The sequence below is a fragment of the Myodes glareolus genome, chromosome 3 (genome assembly GCF_982192425.1).
Source record: "Myodes glareolus chromosome 3, mMyoGla1.1, whole genome shotgun sequence".
Lineage (NCBI taxonomy): Eukaryota > Metazoa > Chordata > Mammalia > Rodentia > Cricetidae > Myodes > Myodes glareolus.
Genome location: NC_142028.1, coordinates 31,340,942 through 31,364,970, shown reverse-complemented (window position 1 = coordinate 31,364,970; position 24,029 = coordinate 31,340,942). Strand labels below are relative to the sequence as shown.

At 37.5% G+C, this 24,029-nt stretch overlaps 1 protein-coding gene and 1 pseudogene across 9 annotated transcripts in view; both read right to left on the bottom strand.

The window, feature by feature from the left end:
• Window positions 1–24,029, bottom strand: part of Erc1 (ELKS/RAB6-interacting/CAST family member 1) — a 361,368-nt gene that overhangs the window by 137,845 nt on the left and 199,494 nt on the right. For all 9 annotated transcript variants that reach the window (XM_087904327.1, XM_087904329.1, XM_087904324.1 and 6 more), the window contains one exon: window positions 22,933–23,093. In XM_087904327.1, coding sequence (XP_087760453.1) covers window positions 22,933–23,093 — 161 coding nt within the window. The remainder of the gene's footprint in view (window positions 1–22,932; window positions 23,094–24,029) is intronic.
• LOC125407105 (U6 spliceosomal RNA) lies at window positions 7,376–7,474 on the bottom strand (annotated as a pseudogene).

Genomic DNA, 24,029 nt, shown 5'->3' with positions numbered 1-24,029 from the left:
GGTCACATACTGAAACCCAGAAAGAAGTGGGAAGGAAAGGGGAGAGGGGAGGCTGGAAAGAGACAGGAAGAAGGAAAGGAAGGGAGGGCAGAGGGTTTATAGCACCTGTCTTTTACTAAAATAAATATCCATGTCTGAATCAATGCTGTTTCTCTAAGAGAACTATCTTATTCTCATTAATTCTTACAAATTTAAATCTTAATTCCAGGTGTCAGCATTAGATAAAAGCAATCTGAAATCTTGAGGTTTACACATTTGAAATATGAGTCACAAATAGCAATCCTATAAAGAAAATAAGCAAGGCAGGCAAGGGAGAAGGGCAGGGTAGAGGTATAGTAAAGGGAAGGGCACAACAAGTACAATACTAAGCTAGGGACAACACACCCTACTAGAGACCTAGAGAAGCAAGGTAATTCTTGCTGATTCTCCGCAGACAGACCTGTAAAATTGAAGCTACGTTTAAGGCCAAGAATATTTGTTGTCACTACTAGCCATTAACCATCCAACTCTCAAAGACAACAGAATTTCTAGCCAGAAAAACCCCTGCATGTTCAAAAATAAAAGTAACATGAATTACTCTTTCTTTTCCACACTGCCCTCGGCCTGCTGTGGCTGCTGTGGCAGTGTGCATTTCCTACTCTGCTTGTTGGATTTCACAGAAGTCTGCTGTGTTTTCTGATTAGGACCATGTTTCAAAATATAAACTGGGAGGATAAATATGTGTCTGAAGGTTTGACTGATTCACCATGGGCTACATACTCCTAGTTCATCAGAGTTTCAAAAAAAAAAGATATTCTAAAAATAAACCGAGAATTTCATATGTGAACACTGAATAAAACTTCTATTAAATTTATTGTACAATATGCCATGGTAACATACTGAATATTTTACTGGTTGCTTCCTAGGTTTCTTAGTTTACTGCAAGAATAAAGACATGCAACTGCCTTTTCCCATTATCTCACATTTTACCTATTATCATTAATGTAACTGTAAAATGGGATTCTCTCTATGTATTTGAATCCTCTGTGATATATTTTGTATGTGTCTTCTTTACTCATCTCCTTTGCTGTGCAGAATCTCTGGATGTAATTCCAGTGATCGATTCTTGCTTTTGATTCTTGTACTTTTGGAATCTTATGCAGGAAATTTTTGCCTATGTGAGTATCCTGAAGTGTTTTGCTTCAGTATTTTCAAATATTTAAGTCTTATATAGTCACAACGTTTTAAAAGATTCAGATAAGCATCTAGTTTCAACCTCCCACATGTGGATATCCAGTTTCCCCAGCAGTGAATATTGAAGAAACTGTCCATTATCCAAAGTATACTTTTCTCTTGTTTTAAAGTTAGTTCTTTGAGTATGTTGTAAAATGTGTTTTGACCATATTAACCAGCTCCTCACTACTGCCATATCCTGCTGTGGAATAATCCTTCTGTACACTGTTGCGATCATTGTTAATAAAAAGCTGAGGCGATGGGGAGGGGAACTTAAAGGAGAGGGGAGGAGGAGGACCTGAAGAGGGGAGAACTGGAGGGAACAGGATAGTCAAGATGGAGGAAGGAGAGAGATGAGAGCAAGGAAAGAGATATTTTGATTGAGGGAGCCATTATGGGGATAGCAAGAAACCTGGCTCTAGAGAAATTCCCAGGAATCCACAAGGATGACCCCAGCTAAGACCCTAAACAATAGTGTAGAGGGGGTCTGAACTGGCCTTGTCCTGTAGTCATATTGATGAGTATCTTAAATGTCATCATAGAACCTTCATCCAGCAGCTGATGGAAACAGAGGCAGAGACCCACAATGGAGCACTGGGCTGAGCTCCCAAGGTCTAGTTGAAATGGAAGAAGTTAGAATATAAGCAAAGAAGTCAAGACCACGATGAGAACACCCACTGAAACAGCTTACCTGAGCTAATGGGAGCTCACCAACTCCAGCCAGACATAAAAAGAACCAGCATAGGACCAAACTAGACCCTCTAAATGTGGGTGACAGTTGTATGGTTGGGGTAGACTGCGGGGCCACTGGCTGTGGCATCAGATTTATCCCTACTGCATGTACTGGCTTTTTGGGAACCTAGTCTCTTTGGATAGATACCTTGCTCAGCCTAGATATAGTAGGGAGCGGCTTGGACCTTCCCCAAAAGCAATGTGCCTTACCCTCTCTGAGGAGTGGATAGGGGATGGGGTGGGGTAAAGTGGAGGGGATGGGAGGAGAGGAGGGAGTGGGAACTAGGATTGGTATATAAAATGAAAAAAGATAGTTTGTTTTCTGTTTAAAAAAATAAGGGCGGATATAGGAGCAGGGAAGAAGATACCTACATTAAGGGGCCCATTTTAGGGTTGGCAAGAGACTTGGCTCTAGAGGGGATCCCAGATGTCCACGGGGATGTCCCCAGCTAGGCCCTTGGACAGCAGAGGAGAGGATGCCTGAACTGGCCTTTCCCCACTATCTCGAATATCACCATAGAATCTTCGTCCGGCGACAGATGGAGACAGAGACAGAGACCCTCATCAGAGCAACGGACTGAGCTTCCAAGGCCCAGCTGAAAGGCAGAAGAAGGGAGAAGACAAGCAAGGAAGTCAGAACAGAGAGGGGTTGGTCCACCAACTGAGGCAGTGTACCTGTTCTAATGGGAGCTCACCAAATTCAGCTGGACCGGGTCTGAATGAGCATGTGATCAAACCGGACTCTATGATTGTGGCTGACAATGGGGGCTGACTGAGAAGCCATTGATAAAGGCACTGGGACTTGTTTTTAAGGCATGTTCTGGCTTTTTGGGACCCTAGTCTATATGGATGCACAGCTCCCTAGACCTGGATGTAGAGGGGAGGGCCTTGGACTTCTCACAGGGCAGGGTACCCTGCCCTCTCTCAAGCAGGGTGGGAGAGGGAAGAGAGAGTGTGGGGGAGCGGGAGGGGATTGGAAGGAGGGAAAGAAGTGTAAATAATAGAATGGAAAAATAAAAAAAAAATAAAAATAAAAAGCTGATTGGCCGATGTCTGGGGGGATTTTTGGGGCAGAAAGAATGCTGATAAGAAGGGCAGAGTTGGAGGAGATGCCCTGAGGCTCAATTAGAGTGAGCAGGATGGGAAGTACATATATGAGGTTAACGAGATTTGGAGCAGCACATAGGTGAATAGAAATGGGTTAATTAAGTTTTAAGAGCTAGCTAAAATCAACCCTGAGCTATCTGAGCATTTATAATCAATAATAAGTTTCTGTGTGCTTATTTGGGAACTGTCTAGCAGGATAGAAAACTCCACCTACAAATGGTACCTAGGCATTCAGTACCTACATCCACATAAGACCTGAAAAAGCTTTAAAAAGGCTCCAAAAACACATAGCATAGCTCCCTAGTCTCATAGTCTCACTGTAGCTGCAGTACAGAGATGTCTGTCTCAACAGAAGCAGGATGAAGCCAGTCGACAACCACCACATACTGGTGCCATTCACTAAGCTGAGCAGTGTCAGTGGTTGACATAACAGTTTAAGATTTATCTCATGCAATCAAAAAACAAGATAGATGCTCAGTAAAGACAGACCCAGGTAGAAAAACCCTCTAAATGGGTTACAGTATATTTAAAAACACATAGGCTTGGGAGAGAGAAGAGAAAGAGTATAAATAGTCACAAAGTCCTTAAAAAAGGCATAAAGTAATAAAAAATAATAAAAGATGGGAAATACACAAGAGAATCTGGATTCTATATGCTATTGTGCTGTCTTTAGATTTTCCTGATGGCTACTGAAGGAATGACAGCGGCTAAGACACCCTGGATTATGAAAATTGCTGGAAATGTCTAGACTTCAAAATGAAAGTCAAAAGATGTTACACTGGGAAAGAGGTTATGTTTTTTACTTCCACAGAAAATGAGAGGTTGTGTATTCATTCTAGGTTGATATGGATCAGGTTTGATCAAGGAAAATACCCTGAAAATTCTGGCTAAAGACATAAAGAAATAAACCTAGAAATATGGCAAAACACATAACATATATGTCACCTACCCATACATAAAACAAAAAAATCATCTTAGGCTAATCTGTGTACAGCAGAGTCTATACTTCTATTAACACAAAAATGCATGTTACCTTTAAAGTTTATGTATTTTCAGAACAAGGAGACCAGACACCAATGAAAACAGATGGACCAGGTGATCCAGCATGTAAAAATACATCTGTTACAGACTCCTCAAAATTCTGACAGCTTCAAGTCTGCTAACTGAGATGGTCCAACCTCACAAACTATTCCAGTCAAGATTTAACAACTATCTTGATTTTCTAAAGGTTTCCCTAAAGATAACAGCACCCACACACAACAGGAAGTAGGCTGAAGAATGACACTCACATTCCCAAGAGATAGGGTATAGATGGGTTTTGGTTACTCAATGGATTATGAATGTTTGTCGTTGTTAAGGGAGGCCGATTATGAATTATATTGGTCATAGTAAAAAAAAAAGCTAAACAAAAGAATTCAAAGATCTCTCTCTAAAGAAAAAAAAAGGATATGATAAGAAAGTGATTGGAAAAAAGGGTAGATTACTAAATCTGCTATAATCCAAGAAACAACTATTAATCTCAAAATAGTTTACATTGGTACAAATCTTGGTTTACTGATAAAAATTTAAAGTTAATTTTGTTATACTATATGTATATTTCTACTCTTCTTTGGGGTATTGTGTTTATACAGCTCATTTAAAAATGTAATGTATACTTAAGAAATATAGACCAATAGTCATCTATAATAATCTTGTAGTCATATTAGGTATATTTTCAAGGTTAAACAGATACATTTAGATAGATAAATGGTCTTGAAACACTTCAAAAACCTATAGAATATAGCATTTAATATGTTTAATACCCTAAAGTTTTTCATGACAGTGAGACATGTATGCTCCTGGCAGCATCAATTGAATTAAAAAGATGATAGACATCAAAGAACTCCATATGGAGTTTACATTCTTTATGGCAAAAGCTAGTCATTTGGACAAAGAAACAGCCCTTGCCTCAATTGCTGGCAGTATTCTATACAAACTGCACCAGCAGGATGCAAAAGAAAGCAACTGATAAACTTTGCCAAGACAGTGTAGGGCAGTCCTTCAAAATTTCCTGCTCCTCAAAAATCTCTGTCAGAGCTAGGCAGTGGTGGTGCACACCTTTAATACCAGCACTTGGGAGGCAGATCTCTGTGAGTTTGAGGCCAGTCTGGTCTACAGAGCAAGTTCCAGAACAGGCTCCAAAGCTACACAGAGAAACCCTGTCTCAAAAAAAAAAAAATAAGTCTGTCAGATATACTAGGCTTGCAGGCCAATGCTGGATGCTTCAACATTACAGAACTTTGGCGGGCTCTCCAAGCAATCAGATGTCCCTGTCATTAGGTAAAATATCACCCTTCTGGGGTCTTTGATGGAGCTGAAAACTAAAGAGTCACAGTTAAAATTTTCCTTAGTTAAATGATAAATGGTAAATTAGGTATAAAATTTTAAACTAAAAAAGATAAGATAAATGATAGACTATTTTCCTTAATTTGGAAAATACAAATGGACTGGATATTGCAACTGTAATTCCTACTTGATAACTGTTTCTGTTGTATATAATTTTACTATGTTAAAGTTAAAGCCTTCCTTTTTAATCAAATAAAAGGGGGAAATGTTATGGAATAATCCTAATGTACACTGTGAAGATGTGTTGCAATCATTGTTAATAAAAACTAGATTGGCTCATGGCTAGGGGAGGATTTATAGGGTAGAGATAATGCTTGGGAGAAGAAGAGCTAAGTAGGAGGAGAAGCCATGAGATGCAGAGCAAGCAAGAAGAGAAGTACAAGTTGTTGGTGGTTTAATCCCAGCACTCAGGAGGCAGAGGCAGCTGGATCTCTATGAGTTTGAGGCCAGTCTGGTCTACAGAGTGAGTTCCAAGACAGGCTCCAAAGCTACAGAAAAACCCTGGTTCAAAAAAACTCAGAAAACAAAAACAAAAACCAACAACAACAACAAAGCTAGCTAAAAAGAAAGCCCGAGACATTAGTTGAGCACTTGTAATTAATAATAAACCTCTATGCAGTTATTTGGAAACTGGCTGGTGAGACAGAGAAAACTTCACATACAATATTCATTCCCTTTCCGCACCAACCTAACTTTCTGTCCTTTTTCATTCCTTAAAAAAATGAAGTACAGTTAGTGCTGCCCTTATACACTTGGATATGTGGCCTTCCACTGGGGCATGTTGAACCCACCAGGTGCCACACCTTTACACGGGAAACTGTTCTGAGACAACAGCTCACTGTGTAGGCTTAGCTGGCCTTGAACTTAGAGATGCCTTTGCCTCCTAAATGCAGACAAGCATCACCACCACGCCCAGTTTCCAACATGTATTTTTAACACCTTTATTGAGAATTGAGTCCTGAAGATATTCTGAGTCAAATCCCCTTAATGTTTCATGGCTTCATGTCTTCATTTATGCCAACTGTATTATGCCTGCAGTACTGCTCCACACTTAGGTTTCTTTAGGCATTTATAGTTTTGGTGCTACCATATCAATTTTAGGATTTTTCCTCTAATTCTGCAAAGGGTTGCTCTTGGTATTAAAATGACCCCTATTACAGTGAAGGTTAAATTTCTTTATTTGTATGACTGTTTCTTATAAAATTGGGTACTTCAACAGTTGGGGGCATAAACTTATAAACAAATGTCCCTTTGATCAATGTAATTGGCCCCTATAATCTCATAGGAAGTAGCACTATTAGGAGGTGTGCCTTTGTCAGAGTAGGTATGGCATTGTTAGAGGAAGTGTATCATTGTGTGGGGCAGGCTTTGAGGTTTCCTATCCTCAGGTATCTCCCAGTGTATCAATCCACTTACTGTTGCTTTCTGATCAAAATGTAGCCAGTCTAATGTCTGCTGCATGCATGCCACTATGCTCCCCACCATGCTCCCACCATGATGATAATGGACTAAACTTCTGAAACTGTAAGCAAGTCACCCAATTAAATGTTTTTCTTATAAGAGTTGCTGTGGTCACAGCAATAGATACCCTAAGAAAGACTATCAATATGCAGTAGGGATTCTGCTTACTTTCATTCATTCATTCTGTTTTTGTTTTCACATGTGAAATGAGTTTCTTACAGGGAGCATTCTGTTTGATCATGCTATTTGTTAAGCAAGTCTGTGTTTTCAGTAAATAATTAAGACTACTTACATTCAGGGTTACTGTCGAAAGCTATGTCCTTCCCTTCTGTTTATTTTCTTCAGATAGTTCTGAATATATTTTTCTCATTTCCTTCTCTTACTTTGTTAACTTAATGCCTTATTTTATTGGTAATTCCCCCCCTACTTTTCATTGACATATCTATTTTTCTAGTGGAATTTGTTCATACTTCTTTTATTTTTAATGGAATGCTTCACAAATTTGTATTTCATCCTTGTGTAGAGGATATGCTAATTTTCTTTGTATTGTTCTGTTTTAGCGAACACACATCTGTTCCTTTAAAAATCTGTCTGTGTGCATGTATGGCACTTGTCAGAAGATCAAATGACAACTTTAACCATGTGAGTTCCAGAGGCTGAATTCAAGTTGTCAGGTTTGGCAGCAAGCACTTTTACTTATGGCTTAAAAGTCACAGTCTGAGAGTTTAATATTGCCTGTTCCTTTGCTGGAAGGTGGTGCAGGCACTTGGTATTTAACTTTCTGTGGAAAAGGAACCCACAAATGCACAGAGCACTTTAAGTGCTGCCTATATAAATAACACTAGGGTGGAAAAACAAAGCCCAAGAGTGTTCTAAATACATCTGTAGTGATCCTATAGTACTGTACTTTTCACCTGTAGTTGACAGCATCTATAAAATCCTAATTGTTTATTAAGCTCTTACCCAACATTGGCAATGTCTTATTTAATTTCAACTAGATTATGCTATTTTCTGAATGACTACAATTAACTTTAAATTTTTATGTTATGAATTTAAATGGTAAGTTAAAAAACTTTCATAGGTAAGGTTGTAGAAGGTGGAGAAAAAAAAGCCTATTAAGTATACACCCAAAAGTTGAATCAACAAGGAGAAAGAAGAAGTAACCAGCACAGATCCACCAGCTGACTGATGGAAAGATTTGTTACTTGTATTTTAATAAAATGCTGATTGGCAAGAAGCCAGGCAAGAAATATAGGCAGGAAACCAAGCAGGAAGTATAGGTGGGGTGACCAGAACAGGAGAATTCGGCGAAGAGGAAAGATACAGTCTGTAGTTGTCATCCAGATACAAAGGAAGCAAGATGAGAACACCTCATAGATAAAGGTGCCAAGCCACGTGGCTAACATAGACAAGAATAATGGGCCAATTTAAGATGTAAGAAACAGTTAATAAGAAGCCTGAGCTAATAGGTCAACCAGTTTATAACTAATGTAGACCTCTGTGTGTTTCTTTGGGATTGAACAGCTATGCGACCAGGCGGGTCAGAAATCTCAGGCAACAGAAAATAATCATAAATCTTTTTTTAAAGGAATGGAAGAGTTTTCTGAGCTTTGTTTTGACTACTAAGAGAGAGAGAAATGCTAACTTGAATTCAGAGTAGAGACTGACCCAGCTTGTTAGAATCTCCATAACTTAAATTTAAATTAAACATGACTTAACTTAAAATAAAAATTACTATAGTCATTAGGCCTTGTTACTTTATTATTCTGTCCCACCTCCTTTCATTCTTTTTTCTTTCTTGGGGAAAGAGGCTAACATAAAAGGGCAATAAAAAAATAACAGTTAACAAAACCACAGCATAAGAAGGACAAGAAGACCACTGTGGGATTTGCAAATAAAAACTGTTCCTTCTCCTTAGGTTTGCTTAACCAGCTCAAATGTTCCTAATGAAGAACTGGCAGGCCACCAACTGCACAATTTTACATCTCCCTGAACTCATGGCTGCCACTTATCTGTAACAGATGCTCCAAAATTATAATCATCAACGCTAGAGATGGAAAAGAACTATTAGGTCATTTTTCTTGGTTTGATGAGGCCAGGATTGTTCCATAAAACTGGACAATTCCAGTGCTTTACTGAAAAAATTTATATAAATGGGTCATTGCTGTCTTCTTGAGAAAGATGATTCTTCACTCTGAGTACAGAGCCACAAAAAAGCATGGTTAGGTCCTTTTCTTATGGCAGTCGTCTATCTCTTTGACACCTTGAACTCTCTAGTTACACTGAGAAAGCTTTTTGGTTTCTCTAGTTATTAATAATTTAATAGATTTAAAGGATTTTGTTTTTCCTATGAATTATCACAAGGAAAAATGAAAAATGTTTACTATTAACAGTTTACTGTACAAGAAGCTATTCTCAATTCTATGTAAGCAATCCACTAGTCTTTTCTTATGAAAGATCATCATTATAAAAACGAGAGTAGTTGGACTGGAGAGATGGCTTAGAGGTTAAGAGCACTGCCTGCTCTTCCAAAGATCCTGGGTTCAATTCCCAGCAACCACATGGTGGTTCATAACTATCTGTAATGGGGTCTGACGCCCTCTTCTGGCCTGCAGGCATACACACAGACAGAATATTGTATGAATAATAAATAAATAAATATTTTAAAAAGTGAGAGTAGTTGATGCCTAAGGAGACCAAATAACTTGCTGCAGTCACAGTGTGAATGAGAGCTAGAGTGGAGCTCAGATTCAGGCTCTGTTACTGATGAGATATGCTCTTACTAGTCACTACGTGCGAAGAAACATGCATCATAAGTCTCACACAAATTAATAGCAACAAAGAACATTCTGCAAATTCTCAAAAACAAGATGCACCACAGCCAGGATGATTAGAATTGAGCCAACATATGGAGTAAAGGAGTCTGGACAGAATAAAGGAAAGGTCCTGACTTTGTGTGATAGCTAATCTTGGCTGTCAACTAGAATACACATGGCATCAACAAAAACCCAAGGAGCTGGGCACACCTGTGAAGTTTCTTGATTGGATCATTTCAGGTGGGAAGATCAGTCTTAAGCCTAGATCTTCTGAGGTTGGAAGACTTCCACTCCCCTATTCCACCCCTCAATATGAACCATTTGAGGGAGGACAGACCCACCTTAAACCTGGGCCACACCTTAGTGGGAGCCTATGTAAAAGGACATTAAAGAAGGACATTTTTGCTTTTTGGATGCTTGACCTCTGTCCCCCTCTCACTGGCTTACCTATCCTGCTGCAGATGTATTCCTTAGCTGATAATAGAATCAAATTCTTTGGTGTTCCAGTGTATACTGAAGTCAGCTGATATGTACAGCCTCACAAACTGAACAACTATTGCATTTTTTGGACTTTCTGTTGGGAAATAGCCACTGTTGTGACTAGTCGGACCACAGCATGAAAGTCACTCTCATAAACACCCCATAAAAGGAACTGAAAGTTTACTGCAATCAGAACCCTTAGCATGTCATTTATACTGTTTTGTGTATAATTCAACCTGGGTTAAGTGCACAGTTTTTAATAGAAGATTTCTAAATCATTGTATTTCTGTGCTACACATTAGAAACCTCCTTTTTTTTTTTAAATTCTTTTTGTTTATTTTGTTTTTTTTGAGACAAGGTTTCTTTGTGTACCCCAGGCTGCTCTCAAACTCAGAGCTCAGAGATCCGTCTAGGATCCAAGTGCTAGGATTAAAGGCATGTACCAAACAACACTCCCTTGCTAGAAATTCACATTTTTTAAAAAAAATGCTTAAATGTTTTACATTATGCTGTAGATGAAAAGAATACTAACAACTTGTATTTTGTACTACTGGGAGAACGATATGGGCTGATCAACAGGCCCTTGGAGAGAAACCTGTTGAGAACCACCATTTTCTCTATGCACGCACTGGATGGAAGTCAGGAATATAACAACCAGATGTTTATTAGGAGAGCACTGGATAAGCTCATTATTGCAGTATGAAAACAGAAGATTGTTGCAGGAGAATGATTTGATTTGCACTTCCATCCCACTGCTGTGGCAATAAGTCCACCGTGAATCACACATGGAATCAGTGACTGGCTGACTAGGAATAGAAATCGAGTTGCTGGAAAACTGAGGAAGTCAAATAGAGAGTGGCAGGAAGAGAGGAGGGGCTGAGTGTAGATTTCTGGGGCCTTGGGATGGGAAAAATGTAGAGAATAAGGTCAGTTGATCGATCCTCCACTGTTTCTTGGATCTATCAGGTTTTTATCTCAATTGCTAGCTCCCAAGTTTTTATTAACACTAGAACGATTTAGGTAAACACTTTATCTGGTATCCAACATGTTGCCTAAGATCACACCTAGGCAGTTAAGCAGTCACAAGAGCACCAGTTCAAAGTACCCCACTGCCCACTGGCTCTGTCCTTCAGGCTGTACCATGAGCAGGTATCCTCAGATCAGCTGTGCCCCACCAGTAAAAGGCAGCTTGGTCCTCTTCAATGCTGTGTCCCAGGCAAGAGGGTATCTCCTAGGGCTCACCCTCCCTCCCACACTGCACCTGAACAGCCACAGTGGCCCAAGGCCTACATGTGCAATTAGCATGGCTCAGGGCACCCTGCTGCTCCAACCCTCCCTGCAGGCACAATCAAACATCAACACTGCAGCTGATTCCACCCACCATGCATAGCTCTGTTGGTGCTGTTATGGTGAGACAGCCAGGAATTCCTAAAGGGGAAATTAGGGTTTGTTTTGTTTTTTTTTAATAAAAAAAAGGGGGAAGTTATTTTTCTCATGTTAAAAATCAGAAATACCACAATGCAGGGAGTTAAGACCATGTTTTGTGTTACTATGGATGGCTTATAAATGCAAATAAATAAATAAATAAAGGGATAAATCACTTCGCTAGGATTGACAAAACACCAATTTAATTTATTATTAGTTTAGTGATTTATATTTTATTCCTAAAATGGTTTGATGAGTATGACAAATATGAAAAATTGACTGATAAGATACAAACCTTAGAAAAACTGACTATTGATAAGATGCAAGCTATAGAGAGACTTAACACTGATGAGATACAAACCTTAGCAAGACTTATTAATGAAAATAATGACATTCTGACTGATAAGACACAAGTCTTAGAAAGAAATACTTATGAAAATAAAAAAATATTCAGAAACAGATATAGGAATTTAGAGAACTTGCCACACCATTGCATTATGAAATTGAAGAAGAATGGCTAAGGTTATTAGAAAACCAACTTTAGTTTATCCATTTACTCTAAAAGAATGATCAAGATGACAGACATCCACAAGGCTATGTAGAAGGTAACTAGAATCCTGTAGAAGTTTTAGATTGATGAGATTTAAAGAAGCGGTCCTGTCATATGGTACGCATTCACCCTAAGTGAAGCCGATGTTAAATTTATGGGTACCTTGAAACAGAATTGTCCCAAAAGACTGGGAAGATTTAACTACAGCAATATTGGAAGCTGGCCCTCAGTTACAATGGAAATAGAACCAAACCATAGGGCTAGAGGTACAGAAATTTCCCAAACCAGCTCATCAGAGAAGGTCATTGTGCTGATTTGCAGACAGTCTAAATTTGATGATCACTCCTTGGTGCTCTGTCATATAGCAGCTTTAATACTGGGGTCAGGGTTGAAGAATTACGAAAGAGAATTGAGTCATTTACTAAAGGTATACAAGGCCCAAAAGAATCTTTCACTTTACTTTTTTTTTAAAACAAAGATTGACTTGAGCTGTAAATAGAATGATATCAGATCCAGAAGTTAGAGAAAAATCAACTGAATCTTTGACTTTTGAAAATGCTACTTCAGAATGCAAAAAGAGTAATTAGACCTTCAGAAGCAAGATTACCACCCATAGATTAATGGATTAGAAATTCAGCTGGTACTGGATCTCATGCTTACGATGGTACCTTAATAGGAGAAGTAATGTTTGGAAATTCTAAGAAAACTCAAAATGTTGGATGTTTTAATTGTGGTAAACAGGGTCATTTGAAAAGGAATCATATGCAAGATGTTCCTAGAAACAATATTTTAATCCAAATAGAAGGCCCCAGCCTACTGAACTATGCAAAAAGTTTGGCAAAGGCCAGCACTGGGTTAATGAATACAGCTCAAGGGACAGCAAAGGTAACCCTTTGCCATTGGTAAACACCCTGAGGGGTCTCCTATAGGGTTGAATATCAAACTTGACTCACTCATTCCCTATGAGCATCAGACAAACTCATCCACAGAGCAATTAAAAGATTTAATACCAATTGTTAAAAGCCACACTGCTTTAGATGTAATTAAAGACAGAATAGCTTCAGGTGATAAAACAAAAATACATATAAGAAGCATTACAATTGAAGGGTCAATAGATAACAGGTACAAATGTAACAATAATTTCACCAAAATATTGGCATCCAGATTGACCTCTACAGGATGTAAAAGTTCAGCTTCTTGGAATTGGAACTTTATCTCAGGGAAAACAAAATGTAAGATGGGTCAAGTGCATAGGCCAGAAGGAAAATTAAAACCATATGTAGCTAACAATGAATTTATGGGGACATGATTTGTTGCAGCAAGGGAAAGCACAGATTAGCATTTCTCCAACCTCAGGAATAAACTATAAACAAAGAATGCTTCTGAGAGAAATATCAAAAGGTATTATCAAGAACAGATACATGCCTTTTCAGGTTATACATAAACAGGGCACAACAGCTGGTGGTCTTCAAGGGTACTAACAGATATACCTTTAAAATGGTTAACTGATAAATGTGTATGGATAGAACAATGACCTTTGAAATCAGAAAAATTATAGGCACTACAATAGCTGGTACAGGAGCAGCTAAATGCTCAATATATTGAAGAACCAATCAATCCTTGGAATTCACCTATATTTTTTATTAAAAAGAAATCTGGAAAATGGAGAACATTAACAGATTTAAGAGTCATAAATGAAGTAAGTCAGTGGGCTCTTTATAGCTTGGAAGTCTTTTGCCTTCAATTATACTAATTGGCTTGAAAAAATTCTTTTTTTACTATACCTTTACAAGAACAGAATAAAGAAAAGTTTACCTTCATGGTGAATATTTATAATAATTCTCTGCCTGGTAAAAGGTATCAGTGAAAAATTCTTCTGCAAATGATAATAAATGGCCTCACTTTACGCCAAAATTTTGTACAATCGCCACTGGAAATTATTTGCAAACAATTTCCTGAATCTATAATTTACCATTATATAGACGACATCTTACTAGCTGATTCAGACTTGGATTTCTTAGAAAAAATTTTTAATGAGGTAAAGAAAATTTTGCTTTGCTAGGGACTACAAATTGCTCTCAAAAAAAATACAAAGAGGAGATTCTATTAATTAACTAGGATATAAAATAGGTTTACAGAAAATTCAATGACAGAAAGTACAAATCAGGAGAGATCAATTAATGAACTCTTAATGATTCTTCAAAAACTGCTGGGAGATATTAACTGGGTATAGCCCAAAACTAAATTAACAAATCAAGAACTAAGTAATTTATTTCAAATCTTACAAGGTGATAAGGACTTAAGTTGTCCAAGAAAATTATCATCTGAGGCTGAGAAAGAATTGGCATTGGTAGAAGAGAAATTACTGGATGCCACGTGGATTGCTTGAAGCAAGAGATTGACTGTATCCTGGTCTTAGTACCATCTACATATTCTCCTACAGAAATTTGTACATGGAGAGAAGAGACTATCTTAGAATATTTTTCTTATAAAGAACTCAAGAAATTAGACATTAAAATTCTAAATAACCCAATTAAAAATAGTATAGTGAACTAAACAGAAAATTCTCAACAGAAGAATTTCAAATGGCCAAAAGATACTTAAAAACATGTTCAACTTCCTTAGCTATCAGAGCAATACAAATTAAAACAACTATGAAGTACCATCTTACACCTGTCAGAATGGCTAAGATCAAAAACACTAATGATAGCTTATGCTGGAGTGGATGTGGAGTAAGGGGAATACTCATCAATTGCTGGTGGGAATGCAAACTTGTGAAACCACTTTGGAAATCAGCGTGGCAGATTCCCAGAAAATTGGGAATCAACCTACCTCAGGATCCAGCAACACCACTCTTGGGAATATACCCAAAGATGCTCAATCATACTACAAAAGCATTTATTCAACTATGTTCATAGCAGCATTATTTGTAATAGCCAGAACCTGGAAACAACTTAGATGCCCCTCAACTGAAGAGTGGATAAATAAAGTGTGGCACGTTTACACATTAGAGTACTACTCGGCGGTAAAAAATAATGACATCTTGAATTTTGCATGCAAATGGATGGAATTAGAAAACACTATCTTGAGTGAGGTAACCCAGACCCCCCCCCAAAATAAATATGGTAAGTACTCACTCATAAGTGGATACTTATGACATTGAACCTATAGTTCATGATCCTAGAGAAGCTAAGTAATATGGTGAACCCAAAGAAAAACATGTATAGACCTACCTGGGAACTAGAAACAGACAAGATCGCCTGACAAAATTGGAAGCATGGGAGTGGAGGTAGAAGGAAGGGGAGAAGGAGATGGTTGAGGAGAACTTGAGGGAATGGGATAGTAGAGATGGAGGAAGGACAGATATGAGAGCAAGGAAAGAGATATCTTGATTGAAGGAGCCATTATGGGGTTAGCAAGAAACCTGCCTCTAGAAAATTTCCTAGGAATCTACAAGGATGACTCCAGCTAAGACCCTAAGCAATAGAGGAGAGGATGCCTGAACTGGACTTGCCTTGTGTCAGACTGATGATTATCTTAAATATCACCATAGAACCTTCATCCAACAACAGATGGAAACAGAGGCAGAGACCCACACTGGAGCACTCGACTGAGCTCCCAAGGTCCAAGTGAAGAGTGGAAGGAATGACAATATGAGCAAGGAGGTCATGACCATGAGGAGTTCACCCACTGAGACAGTTTAACTGAGCTAATGGGAGCTCACCAATTCCAACTGGACTGGGAGTGAACAAGAATGGGATCAAACTAGTGCCTCTGAATGTGGTTGAGAGTTGGGGCAGACTGAGAGGCCACTGACAGTGGCACTGGAATTTGTCTCTACTGCATGTACTGACTTTTTGGGATCCCATTCTCTTTGAATATATACCTTGCTCAACCTAGATATAGTAGGGAGGGCCTTGGACTTTCCACAGGGCAGAGTGCCTTGCTCTCATTTAGGATTGGAGGGGGTGGGGTGGGAGGGTATGTAGTGGGAGTGGGGAGGAGTAGCTATTTGGATTGGTATTTTTTAAAGTAATAAAATAAAATTTTAAAAAGAATGGGCATATTTTGTTTTACCACACAGAGAAAAAAAATTAAGGAACTATGCAGAAAAGGTTTCTGAATTGATTCTGAAAGGAAAGTTAAGACTTCATCAATTAATAGGAACAGACCCAGCAGAAATTGTAGTACTTTTTAACTAATGGTGAAATTGTCTCATATTCAGAAAATGAAAATTGGCAAAGAGCTTGCAGTAATTTTCTTTTGGGGGAAATTAGCAACAAATATCTCCAAAGCAAGAGACTTCAGTTTATAAAGAGAACTAATCAAACTCTTCTTCACATTGTACAGGAAACACCAATTTCTGGAGCCCCTACATTCTATATGGATGCAAATAAAGAAGGAAAGACAGGCTATAAGTCAGGAAAAATAAGTAAAGTGTCTCAAAGTCCTTATGATTCAGTAAAAAAAAAAGTATTCATAGTGTATTATAAGGTTTTCCAGAACTTCTTTAAAACAGTTACTGAAACTCAATATGAGGAACGATTTGCTTTTGCATGTTGAAAGCATTTTACTTATTTCAGATGATTCAGAATTAACTCTGTTATTTATTCAATTATAAGAAATAATCAGGAATAGAAATCATCCCTTATATAGCACATATATCAGATCCCATACAGGACTACCAGGCCCTCTAACATAAGGTAATGATGAAACTGATCCGCTATTGCTAGGAAATGTCCTAGAAGCTCCAGAATTTTATAAGAAATACCATATTAATAATAGCAAAGGTATGAAGGACGGTTTCCCTATTACTTGGCAACAAGCCAAGTAAATTATAAGAAAATGTCATACTTGTTCTTTATATAAACAGATTCCACTACCTGAAGGAAGTAAGCCAAAGGGTACTCAAAGAAATTAAATGTGGCAGATGGATATGTTTTGATGTGGGATTCCCCTCTGTATGCTGCAAATAACACTGGTTAATTAAGAAGCTGTTTTGGACCTGTAATAGGGTAGAGCAGAACTAAGTCAGAAAAACTAAACTGAATGCTGGGAGAAAGGAGGTGGAGTCAGGGAGAAGCCATGGAGCTGCTGCAGGAGACAGATGTGCAGGAACATTGTTGGTAGACCACGAGCCTCGTGGTAAAATATAAAATAATGGAAATGGGTTAAATTAAGAAGCAAAAGCTAGCCAATAAGAAATTAGAGCTAACAGACCAAGCAGTGATTTAATTAATACAGTTTCTGTATGGTTAATTCGACAGTCCAGGCAGCCAGGAAATGAACAAGCGGCCTCCTACTACAATGTTTCATTTTGCAAAGTTTGGAAAGATAAAGTATGTGCCCCTTACCATAAATACTTATTCAGGATTTCAATGGGAAACTGCTTTGAGTTCTGAAAAGGCTGATTCTGTAATCATGCATTTATTAGAAGTTATGACCATCATGGGGATATCTGTACAAATTAAGACTGACAGTGCTCCAATGTGTCTTTAGTAAAATGAAACAGCTTTTTGAATATTACAATATAAAGCATTTTACAAATATATCACACAATCCTACATGACAAGCAGTTATACAAAGATATAACTGCACTTCAAAAGATATGCTTAATAAATAGAAGGGGTTAATAAAGATCTCCCAATATAAATTGCATAAATTCTTTATTGATGTTAAAATTTTTAGTACTAATGAAGAAAGATCGACAACTGGGGAGAGACATTGGATAATGGAAAAAACTGCTAAACTAAATTAGTCTGTATATTTCAAAGACGTGTTGACCTCAGAATGGAAACCAGGATATATGATACATTGGGGAAGACATATTGCTTTTGTTTGTACAGGAGAGGAAAAGATATGAAAATCATGAAATGATAAACATTAGATTTGAATAGAAGAGACCTTTTGATTAGAAAAGGCCACAGGTAATCAATCACATAGTCATTCCATCTAAATTAACTTAATTAAAATTGAGAGACATTTTTTATTTGATCAGTTTCCAAAAAAAGAAAATTCCCCAAAGTCTGGGTTAGGGCAAGGTTGTGTTTTTGTCTTTCCAGTAGAATAAAAGCATCCAACTAAAGAATCTGAAGACCACTGGAACAATAAGACATCAGAAGAAGGACAAATCATCCAGAGAAAATGTCCCAAGAAAAATAGTAAATTGGTTTAATGGTATAACATATATCCAACAGGAAAACATTTCAAAAATCATTCCAAATGTTTGTTTCTACTGTTCTCGACAGACATTTAAGGCAAATGGTCTTTTGCAGTCTCAACTCAATTAAAATTTAAAATTGACTTTGGAACACACGTGCTCACACTTCCTGCTGTGATATAAATGGTCATATAGAGCACTAACGAATTCTGGAAAGAGGCTTCATCTAGCTTTCTATATATGATTTCGGACTTCGGTATGAAGCAGATAATTAGGAACTAAATTTGTGTATTTTGGTTGTATTTAACAGATTGAGACTAAGGTATCTCTGAGACTTGCTACATAGACATTTAAAAAGTTTAAGTTTTCTACAGTGAGTTGTGACCATTCCTAACAGCAAAAAATTGATCTCCAGAAGAATGATGGAGCCCCACAATGATTCCACCTGGATGTGATAATGTCACTAAGCTGACAAACTCCATACAAAGATCAGTTTTGGACTATAAACTGCTCAGAACAGTTAGAAGGCAGTCAGCTAAGATTATCTAGCATCACAGACTACTCCAGTCAGAACTTCAGATAAGCCTTGCACTTTTCCTATCACACTGGACAACAGCTAACTCTCCCAAGACTTTATCTACACCTCAATTCTTTCAGCATCCCCTAAAGATGCCATCACCTCCAGAGCAGAAAGTAAATTTAAGAACATAATGTTCACATTTCCAATAAGTGGGGTTGGTGGTTTTTGTTTGTTCGATGAATATTTGTCATCATTTAGGGGGATTGGTTACAAGTTGCTATTAATCACAGTCAGGGAGGAAACTAAAAGGAAATTGTATACAGGGATTTCATTCTGAAAAGAAAAAGAGTGAGGATACAGAAATGATAAGATAAAAGGAGAGAGAATTAAATCTACTTTCAAACTAAAAAAGCAACTAATAGTTACAAATATTTCACATTGGTATTTTTGCATATTGATACAAGTTTAAGGTTATTTTGTTATATTGTATAAATGTTCCTACTCTTGTTTAAGGTATTTCTGTATATTCTATATTTATTTTTGTTATACTATATGTTCTCTATTTTTTGTTTAAGGTATTGTAACTATGCAGCTCATTTAAAAATATAGTGTAAAGTAAGTCCTTGAAAGCTACTTAGGAAAATAAAAGAATGCAAGTAAGTAGTTAGTCATTATAATAACCACACTTATAGTCATGCTGGGTATGTTTCCAAAGTCAAGCATAGACATATTTAAAATAGACAGATGGTATTTAAACACTTCAAAGGCCTACAAAATATGGAACTTAAAATGTTTTAATAACGTATAGCTTTTCATGACAGTGAGACATCTGCTCCTGACAGCACCAATTTACTTCAAAAGAGAATGATGGGCAACAAAGGATTTCCATATGGAATTTGCTTTCATTTGTGGCAATGTTAGTAACTGGGCAAAGGAACTGTCCTTGCCGCAACTGCTGACAGTTTGCTATCCAAACTGGACAAACAGGATGCAAAAGTGATGTAGGTGGGTCTTCTTTCTATGTGTTGCTTTCATTGGTTAATTAATAAAGAAACTGCTTGGCCTGATAGGTCAGAACATAGGTAGGCAGGGAAGACAGAATTGTGGGAGAAAGAAAGCAGAGGCAGGAAGTCGCGATGAAGCTCCAGATCAAGATGGATGTAGGTTAGAATCTTCCCGGTAAGCCACCACCTCGTGGTGCTACACACATTATTAGAAATGGGTTAATCAAGATGTGAGAGTTAGCCAGTAAGAGGCTAGAGCTAATGGGCCAGGCAGTGTTTAAATGAATACAATTTGTGTGTTGTTATTTTGGGTGTAAAGCTAACCATGCGGGAGCTGGGCGGGACGAAAAGCAGGCCTGCTCGCCTCATCACTACACAAAAGAAAGCAACTGTCAAACGTTGCTAAGACAAAGTAGGAGAGTCCTTCAAAATTCCTGCTTCATAGAAAAGTCTATCAAATATTCTAGTTCTGTAGGCCAAAGATGGATGCACCAAGGTTTCACAGCAAACTTGGGGTGATTGTCCAGGCAATCAGAAGTCTCTATTGTTTCTTAGCTTTGGAAGTTGCTTCCTCTGCACTTTCTGTTTAATCAGATAATACTATATTGTTCTTCGGTCTCTGATGGAACTGAAAGCTAGATAGTTACAGTTTTCCATAGTTTTAATATAAAGTAAATAAAGTACAAAACTCTGAACTCACCAAAATAGGACAGATATGAAGTATTTGAATTTGAAAATACTAATGGATTGGAAATTGTGAATGTATTTCCTACTTAATAATTGTTGTTGCTGTATACATATATATATAGTTTAATATATATTAGCATATATATGCATATACATATTATAGTTTAACTATGTTAGAGTTAAAACTCTTTTGCTTTTAGACAAAAGAGGGAAATGTTTCATAGGTTTGCACTGCAACCTAGCTGTGACAATAAAGCCACCTTGAATCAAGGACAGCGTCAGCAATTGGCTGACCAGGATTAGCCATAGAGTTATTGGAGACTGTGGATGTTGAATAGAAAGGAAAAGGAAGATAGAAAGAAGGACTGAGGGGAAGATTTCTATGGTTTGGTGAAGAGAAAAATGTAAAGAGTAGAGTCAGCTGATCACCCCTCCACTGTTCCTTAGATTTATTAGTTTTTTAGTTCATTTTCTAACTCTGAGTTTTTATTAGCACTAGAACAATTTAGGTGAAGACTATAGAAGATAGCAAGGAATTTATGTGTAACAGAAAGCCTGAGCCACTGTTAAAGCTTTTCAGAAGGTAGTGTCCATGACACAAAGTTTGTAAAATATCTAAGTCAAAACATCATGGTGAGAGCTACACAGCAGTTAAGAGCACTAGGATTACAAATTGTTTTGAGCTACTGTAATCCTAGTTACAAAACACCCTCTTCTGGCCTTCACAGCAGATACACATGTAGGCCAATACTCATAAAATAAAAATATAATTAAATCTTTTTTAAAAATCACTATGTCACTGTAAAATAACATGGGAACTAAGAAAGTGATTTAAGAAATGGGTCATCCCTAAAAAGCAAAGGTTTAGTATTTTAGTTCAAGTATTTAAATTTCTATACTGTTGACACATACCTCTATATTCTTTACTCTGCTGATTATGTGAGACTTAAGATCTTATTGATAAGTTTTGCAAATCATGGTATTTATTTTTCTAGAATAGGTGAGGAAAGTTTATAATGAACTTTAGTACCATGTTACTATAAAACAAACCTCTCACAATTACCTTTCATTCAAGCACAAAAAACCCCCCAAAAAACCCACACATTGGTCATACAGTCTCAAACTTTTAATAATAAAAGGAAATTCTAGCAGCAAACAAACTTCTATTTTTCTGGAAGTTGCCATCTGAGCTGAGTGGGAAGGTTCTGATAAGAAAATGAATCAACTAATGCTTAAGAGGTACAAAACAAAACTCAACAGTGTTGCTTTCACAAGGCCTGTCTATTTCTACAGGGATCCTGGCAAGATCCTCAACTACTGCATTTATCCAGGTATTTGCAATGTATTACAGTTCAAAGCAACAGAAAAGAGACACTAACATCTTAAACTACTAGTTTTTGAGGGAAAAATTTATTTTAGCTAAGAGAGATTGTGTAATGAAGTAGAGAAGACAATCATAGATGATCAAGCAAGAGAAAATAAGAGTAATATCAGATGACAGATATTATTTTAAGTAAGATGACAGAGGTTAAGAAGTTCAGACAAATACAGACACCTTGGTGTGACATCTTGTGCAGTGTGCAGACAGCACCATTAACTTGGGTTTGGCAGAACGGCAGAGGCTGTTATGTGTGGGTGATAGCTGCTAATTGTAATTGAAACAGTACCACCACTGTGATCAAGAGACATAAGAGACATATTTGTTTTTAACGAAAGTTCACAGAGTATAAAGAGAACAATCTAAATATATTAGCAGTTAGATATTTCAATCTCAAGAACCTACATAATGTGAGGTAAGAAGGAAAATGACATTATAAATTATAGTAATGCTTTGCTGAAATTGACAGTTTTATAGAAATTGGTATCTGGTGTGACAAAATATGAATTATCAAAACACAATGCTAATCTATGGAAATTCATTATACTATCCTACTTTTATATACATTTGAAAATGCTTAGAACAAGTGTTTTCCTTATTAAAAAAATTACATTGTGTGTATATGTATGAGAGCCAAAGCATATGCACAAAAAGGAGACAACTTTATGAAATTGGTTCTCCCTCCACATTTAAATGGGCCTAAGGAATGATCTCAGGTCATTAGATTTCACAAAGTACCTTTATAGGGCAGGCTACTTTGCCTGTCTAGAAGAAGAACTTTGTAACACCTCTAAGATATAGGGTGGTAATAAGATGCAAGAAGCAATGGCCTCTCCCCCAGCTGACCTGAATTTTCCTTTATGCCATGCTTGACAAAATTTGTTCTAGAAAGTAGGAGAAATCATCTGGCAAGATAATTAGGCTACCTGAATAGGGTAATGCACAGAGATACAGAAACAAATGAGCAGAAGCATTTCAGCTGAGTGGAGCCCAAAGCACAAAGGTGTGGACTTACTTCATCTCCAGAACTTCCTCTAAGTGCTTCCTTCTCTCTGCCCGGAGATTGGTGAGGTGCGTCTCCTTCTCTGCTAGGGACTGTTGAGTGGAGGACAGTTTAGCTTTCATGGACTCCAATTCCTGCTTCACCTTCTCCATGGCCATCAACAGTTCTTCCACCTATGACACATACAAAAAGGGAAAAGTAAAACACTATTGTCAAATACAGAGAGTGTTTCTGGGCCATGGGCAACTCCTGGGCTGATAAAATGGAAGATACATGATCCTTTTGAAATTTCTAAACTCTTTCTGATCATGTCTATATACATCAAGAATAAACGGGAATGGAGATTTATCTCTGAGGTAGAGAGTGTGTCCAAAATTCTCAGTTTGTTCCACAGCAAACCAGCAAACAACAACACATATCCACTCCACACGATAGATAGATAGATAGATAGATAGATAGACAGACAGACAGACAGACAGACAGACAGACAGACAGACAGATAGATAGATAGATAGATAGATAGAGTATATGTAATAAGAAACAGGGGCAGGGGTCGGGGGAGGGAGAGAGAATAGGCCGAGCAAAGTGGCTCAGTTGGTAAAGTACTTATTACACAACTCTAATGATGCCCAGATGACCTGAGTTCAAAACCTTGAATGCACTTAAAGGTCAAAGGAGAGAACTAACTCCACAACGTTGTCTTCTGACCTGCACAGATGTCCTGTGTGCACTCCCTCTATCACACATACACTACCCCCACACACAAATAAAAAAAATGCACAAAATAACAATTACTTATAGAAGGATCTTATGAAATAAAGGCCAAACTCGAGTACTAGATGCAGCATACATAGAGAGTAGTTTTATACATTGGAATTAAGTTCTATTGTTAACAGCATTAAAGAGTTCCTTTTTCAAATCCAAAAATATATGATCAGATAAAAGAGGCACAATGCTTTAAAAAGATCTGGGCAAAAAGAAGCCTTGATAGAAACAAATCTGAAACAAATAAAAACCATGTGCAAGGTCAACAAAAATACAGAATGCTAAAATATAGAGAAAAGAAGCACAGAGGAAAGGTGAACCTCATAAGCTATTTTCACTCATTC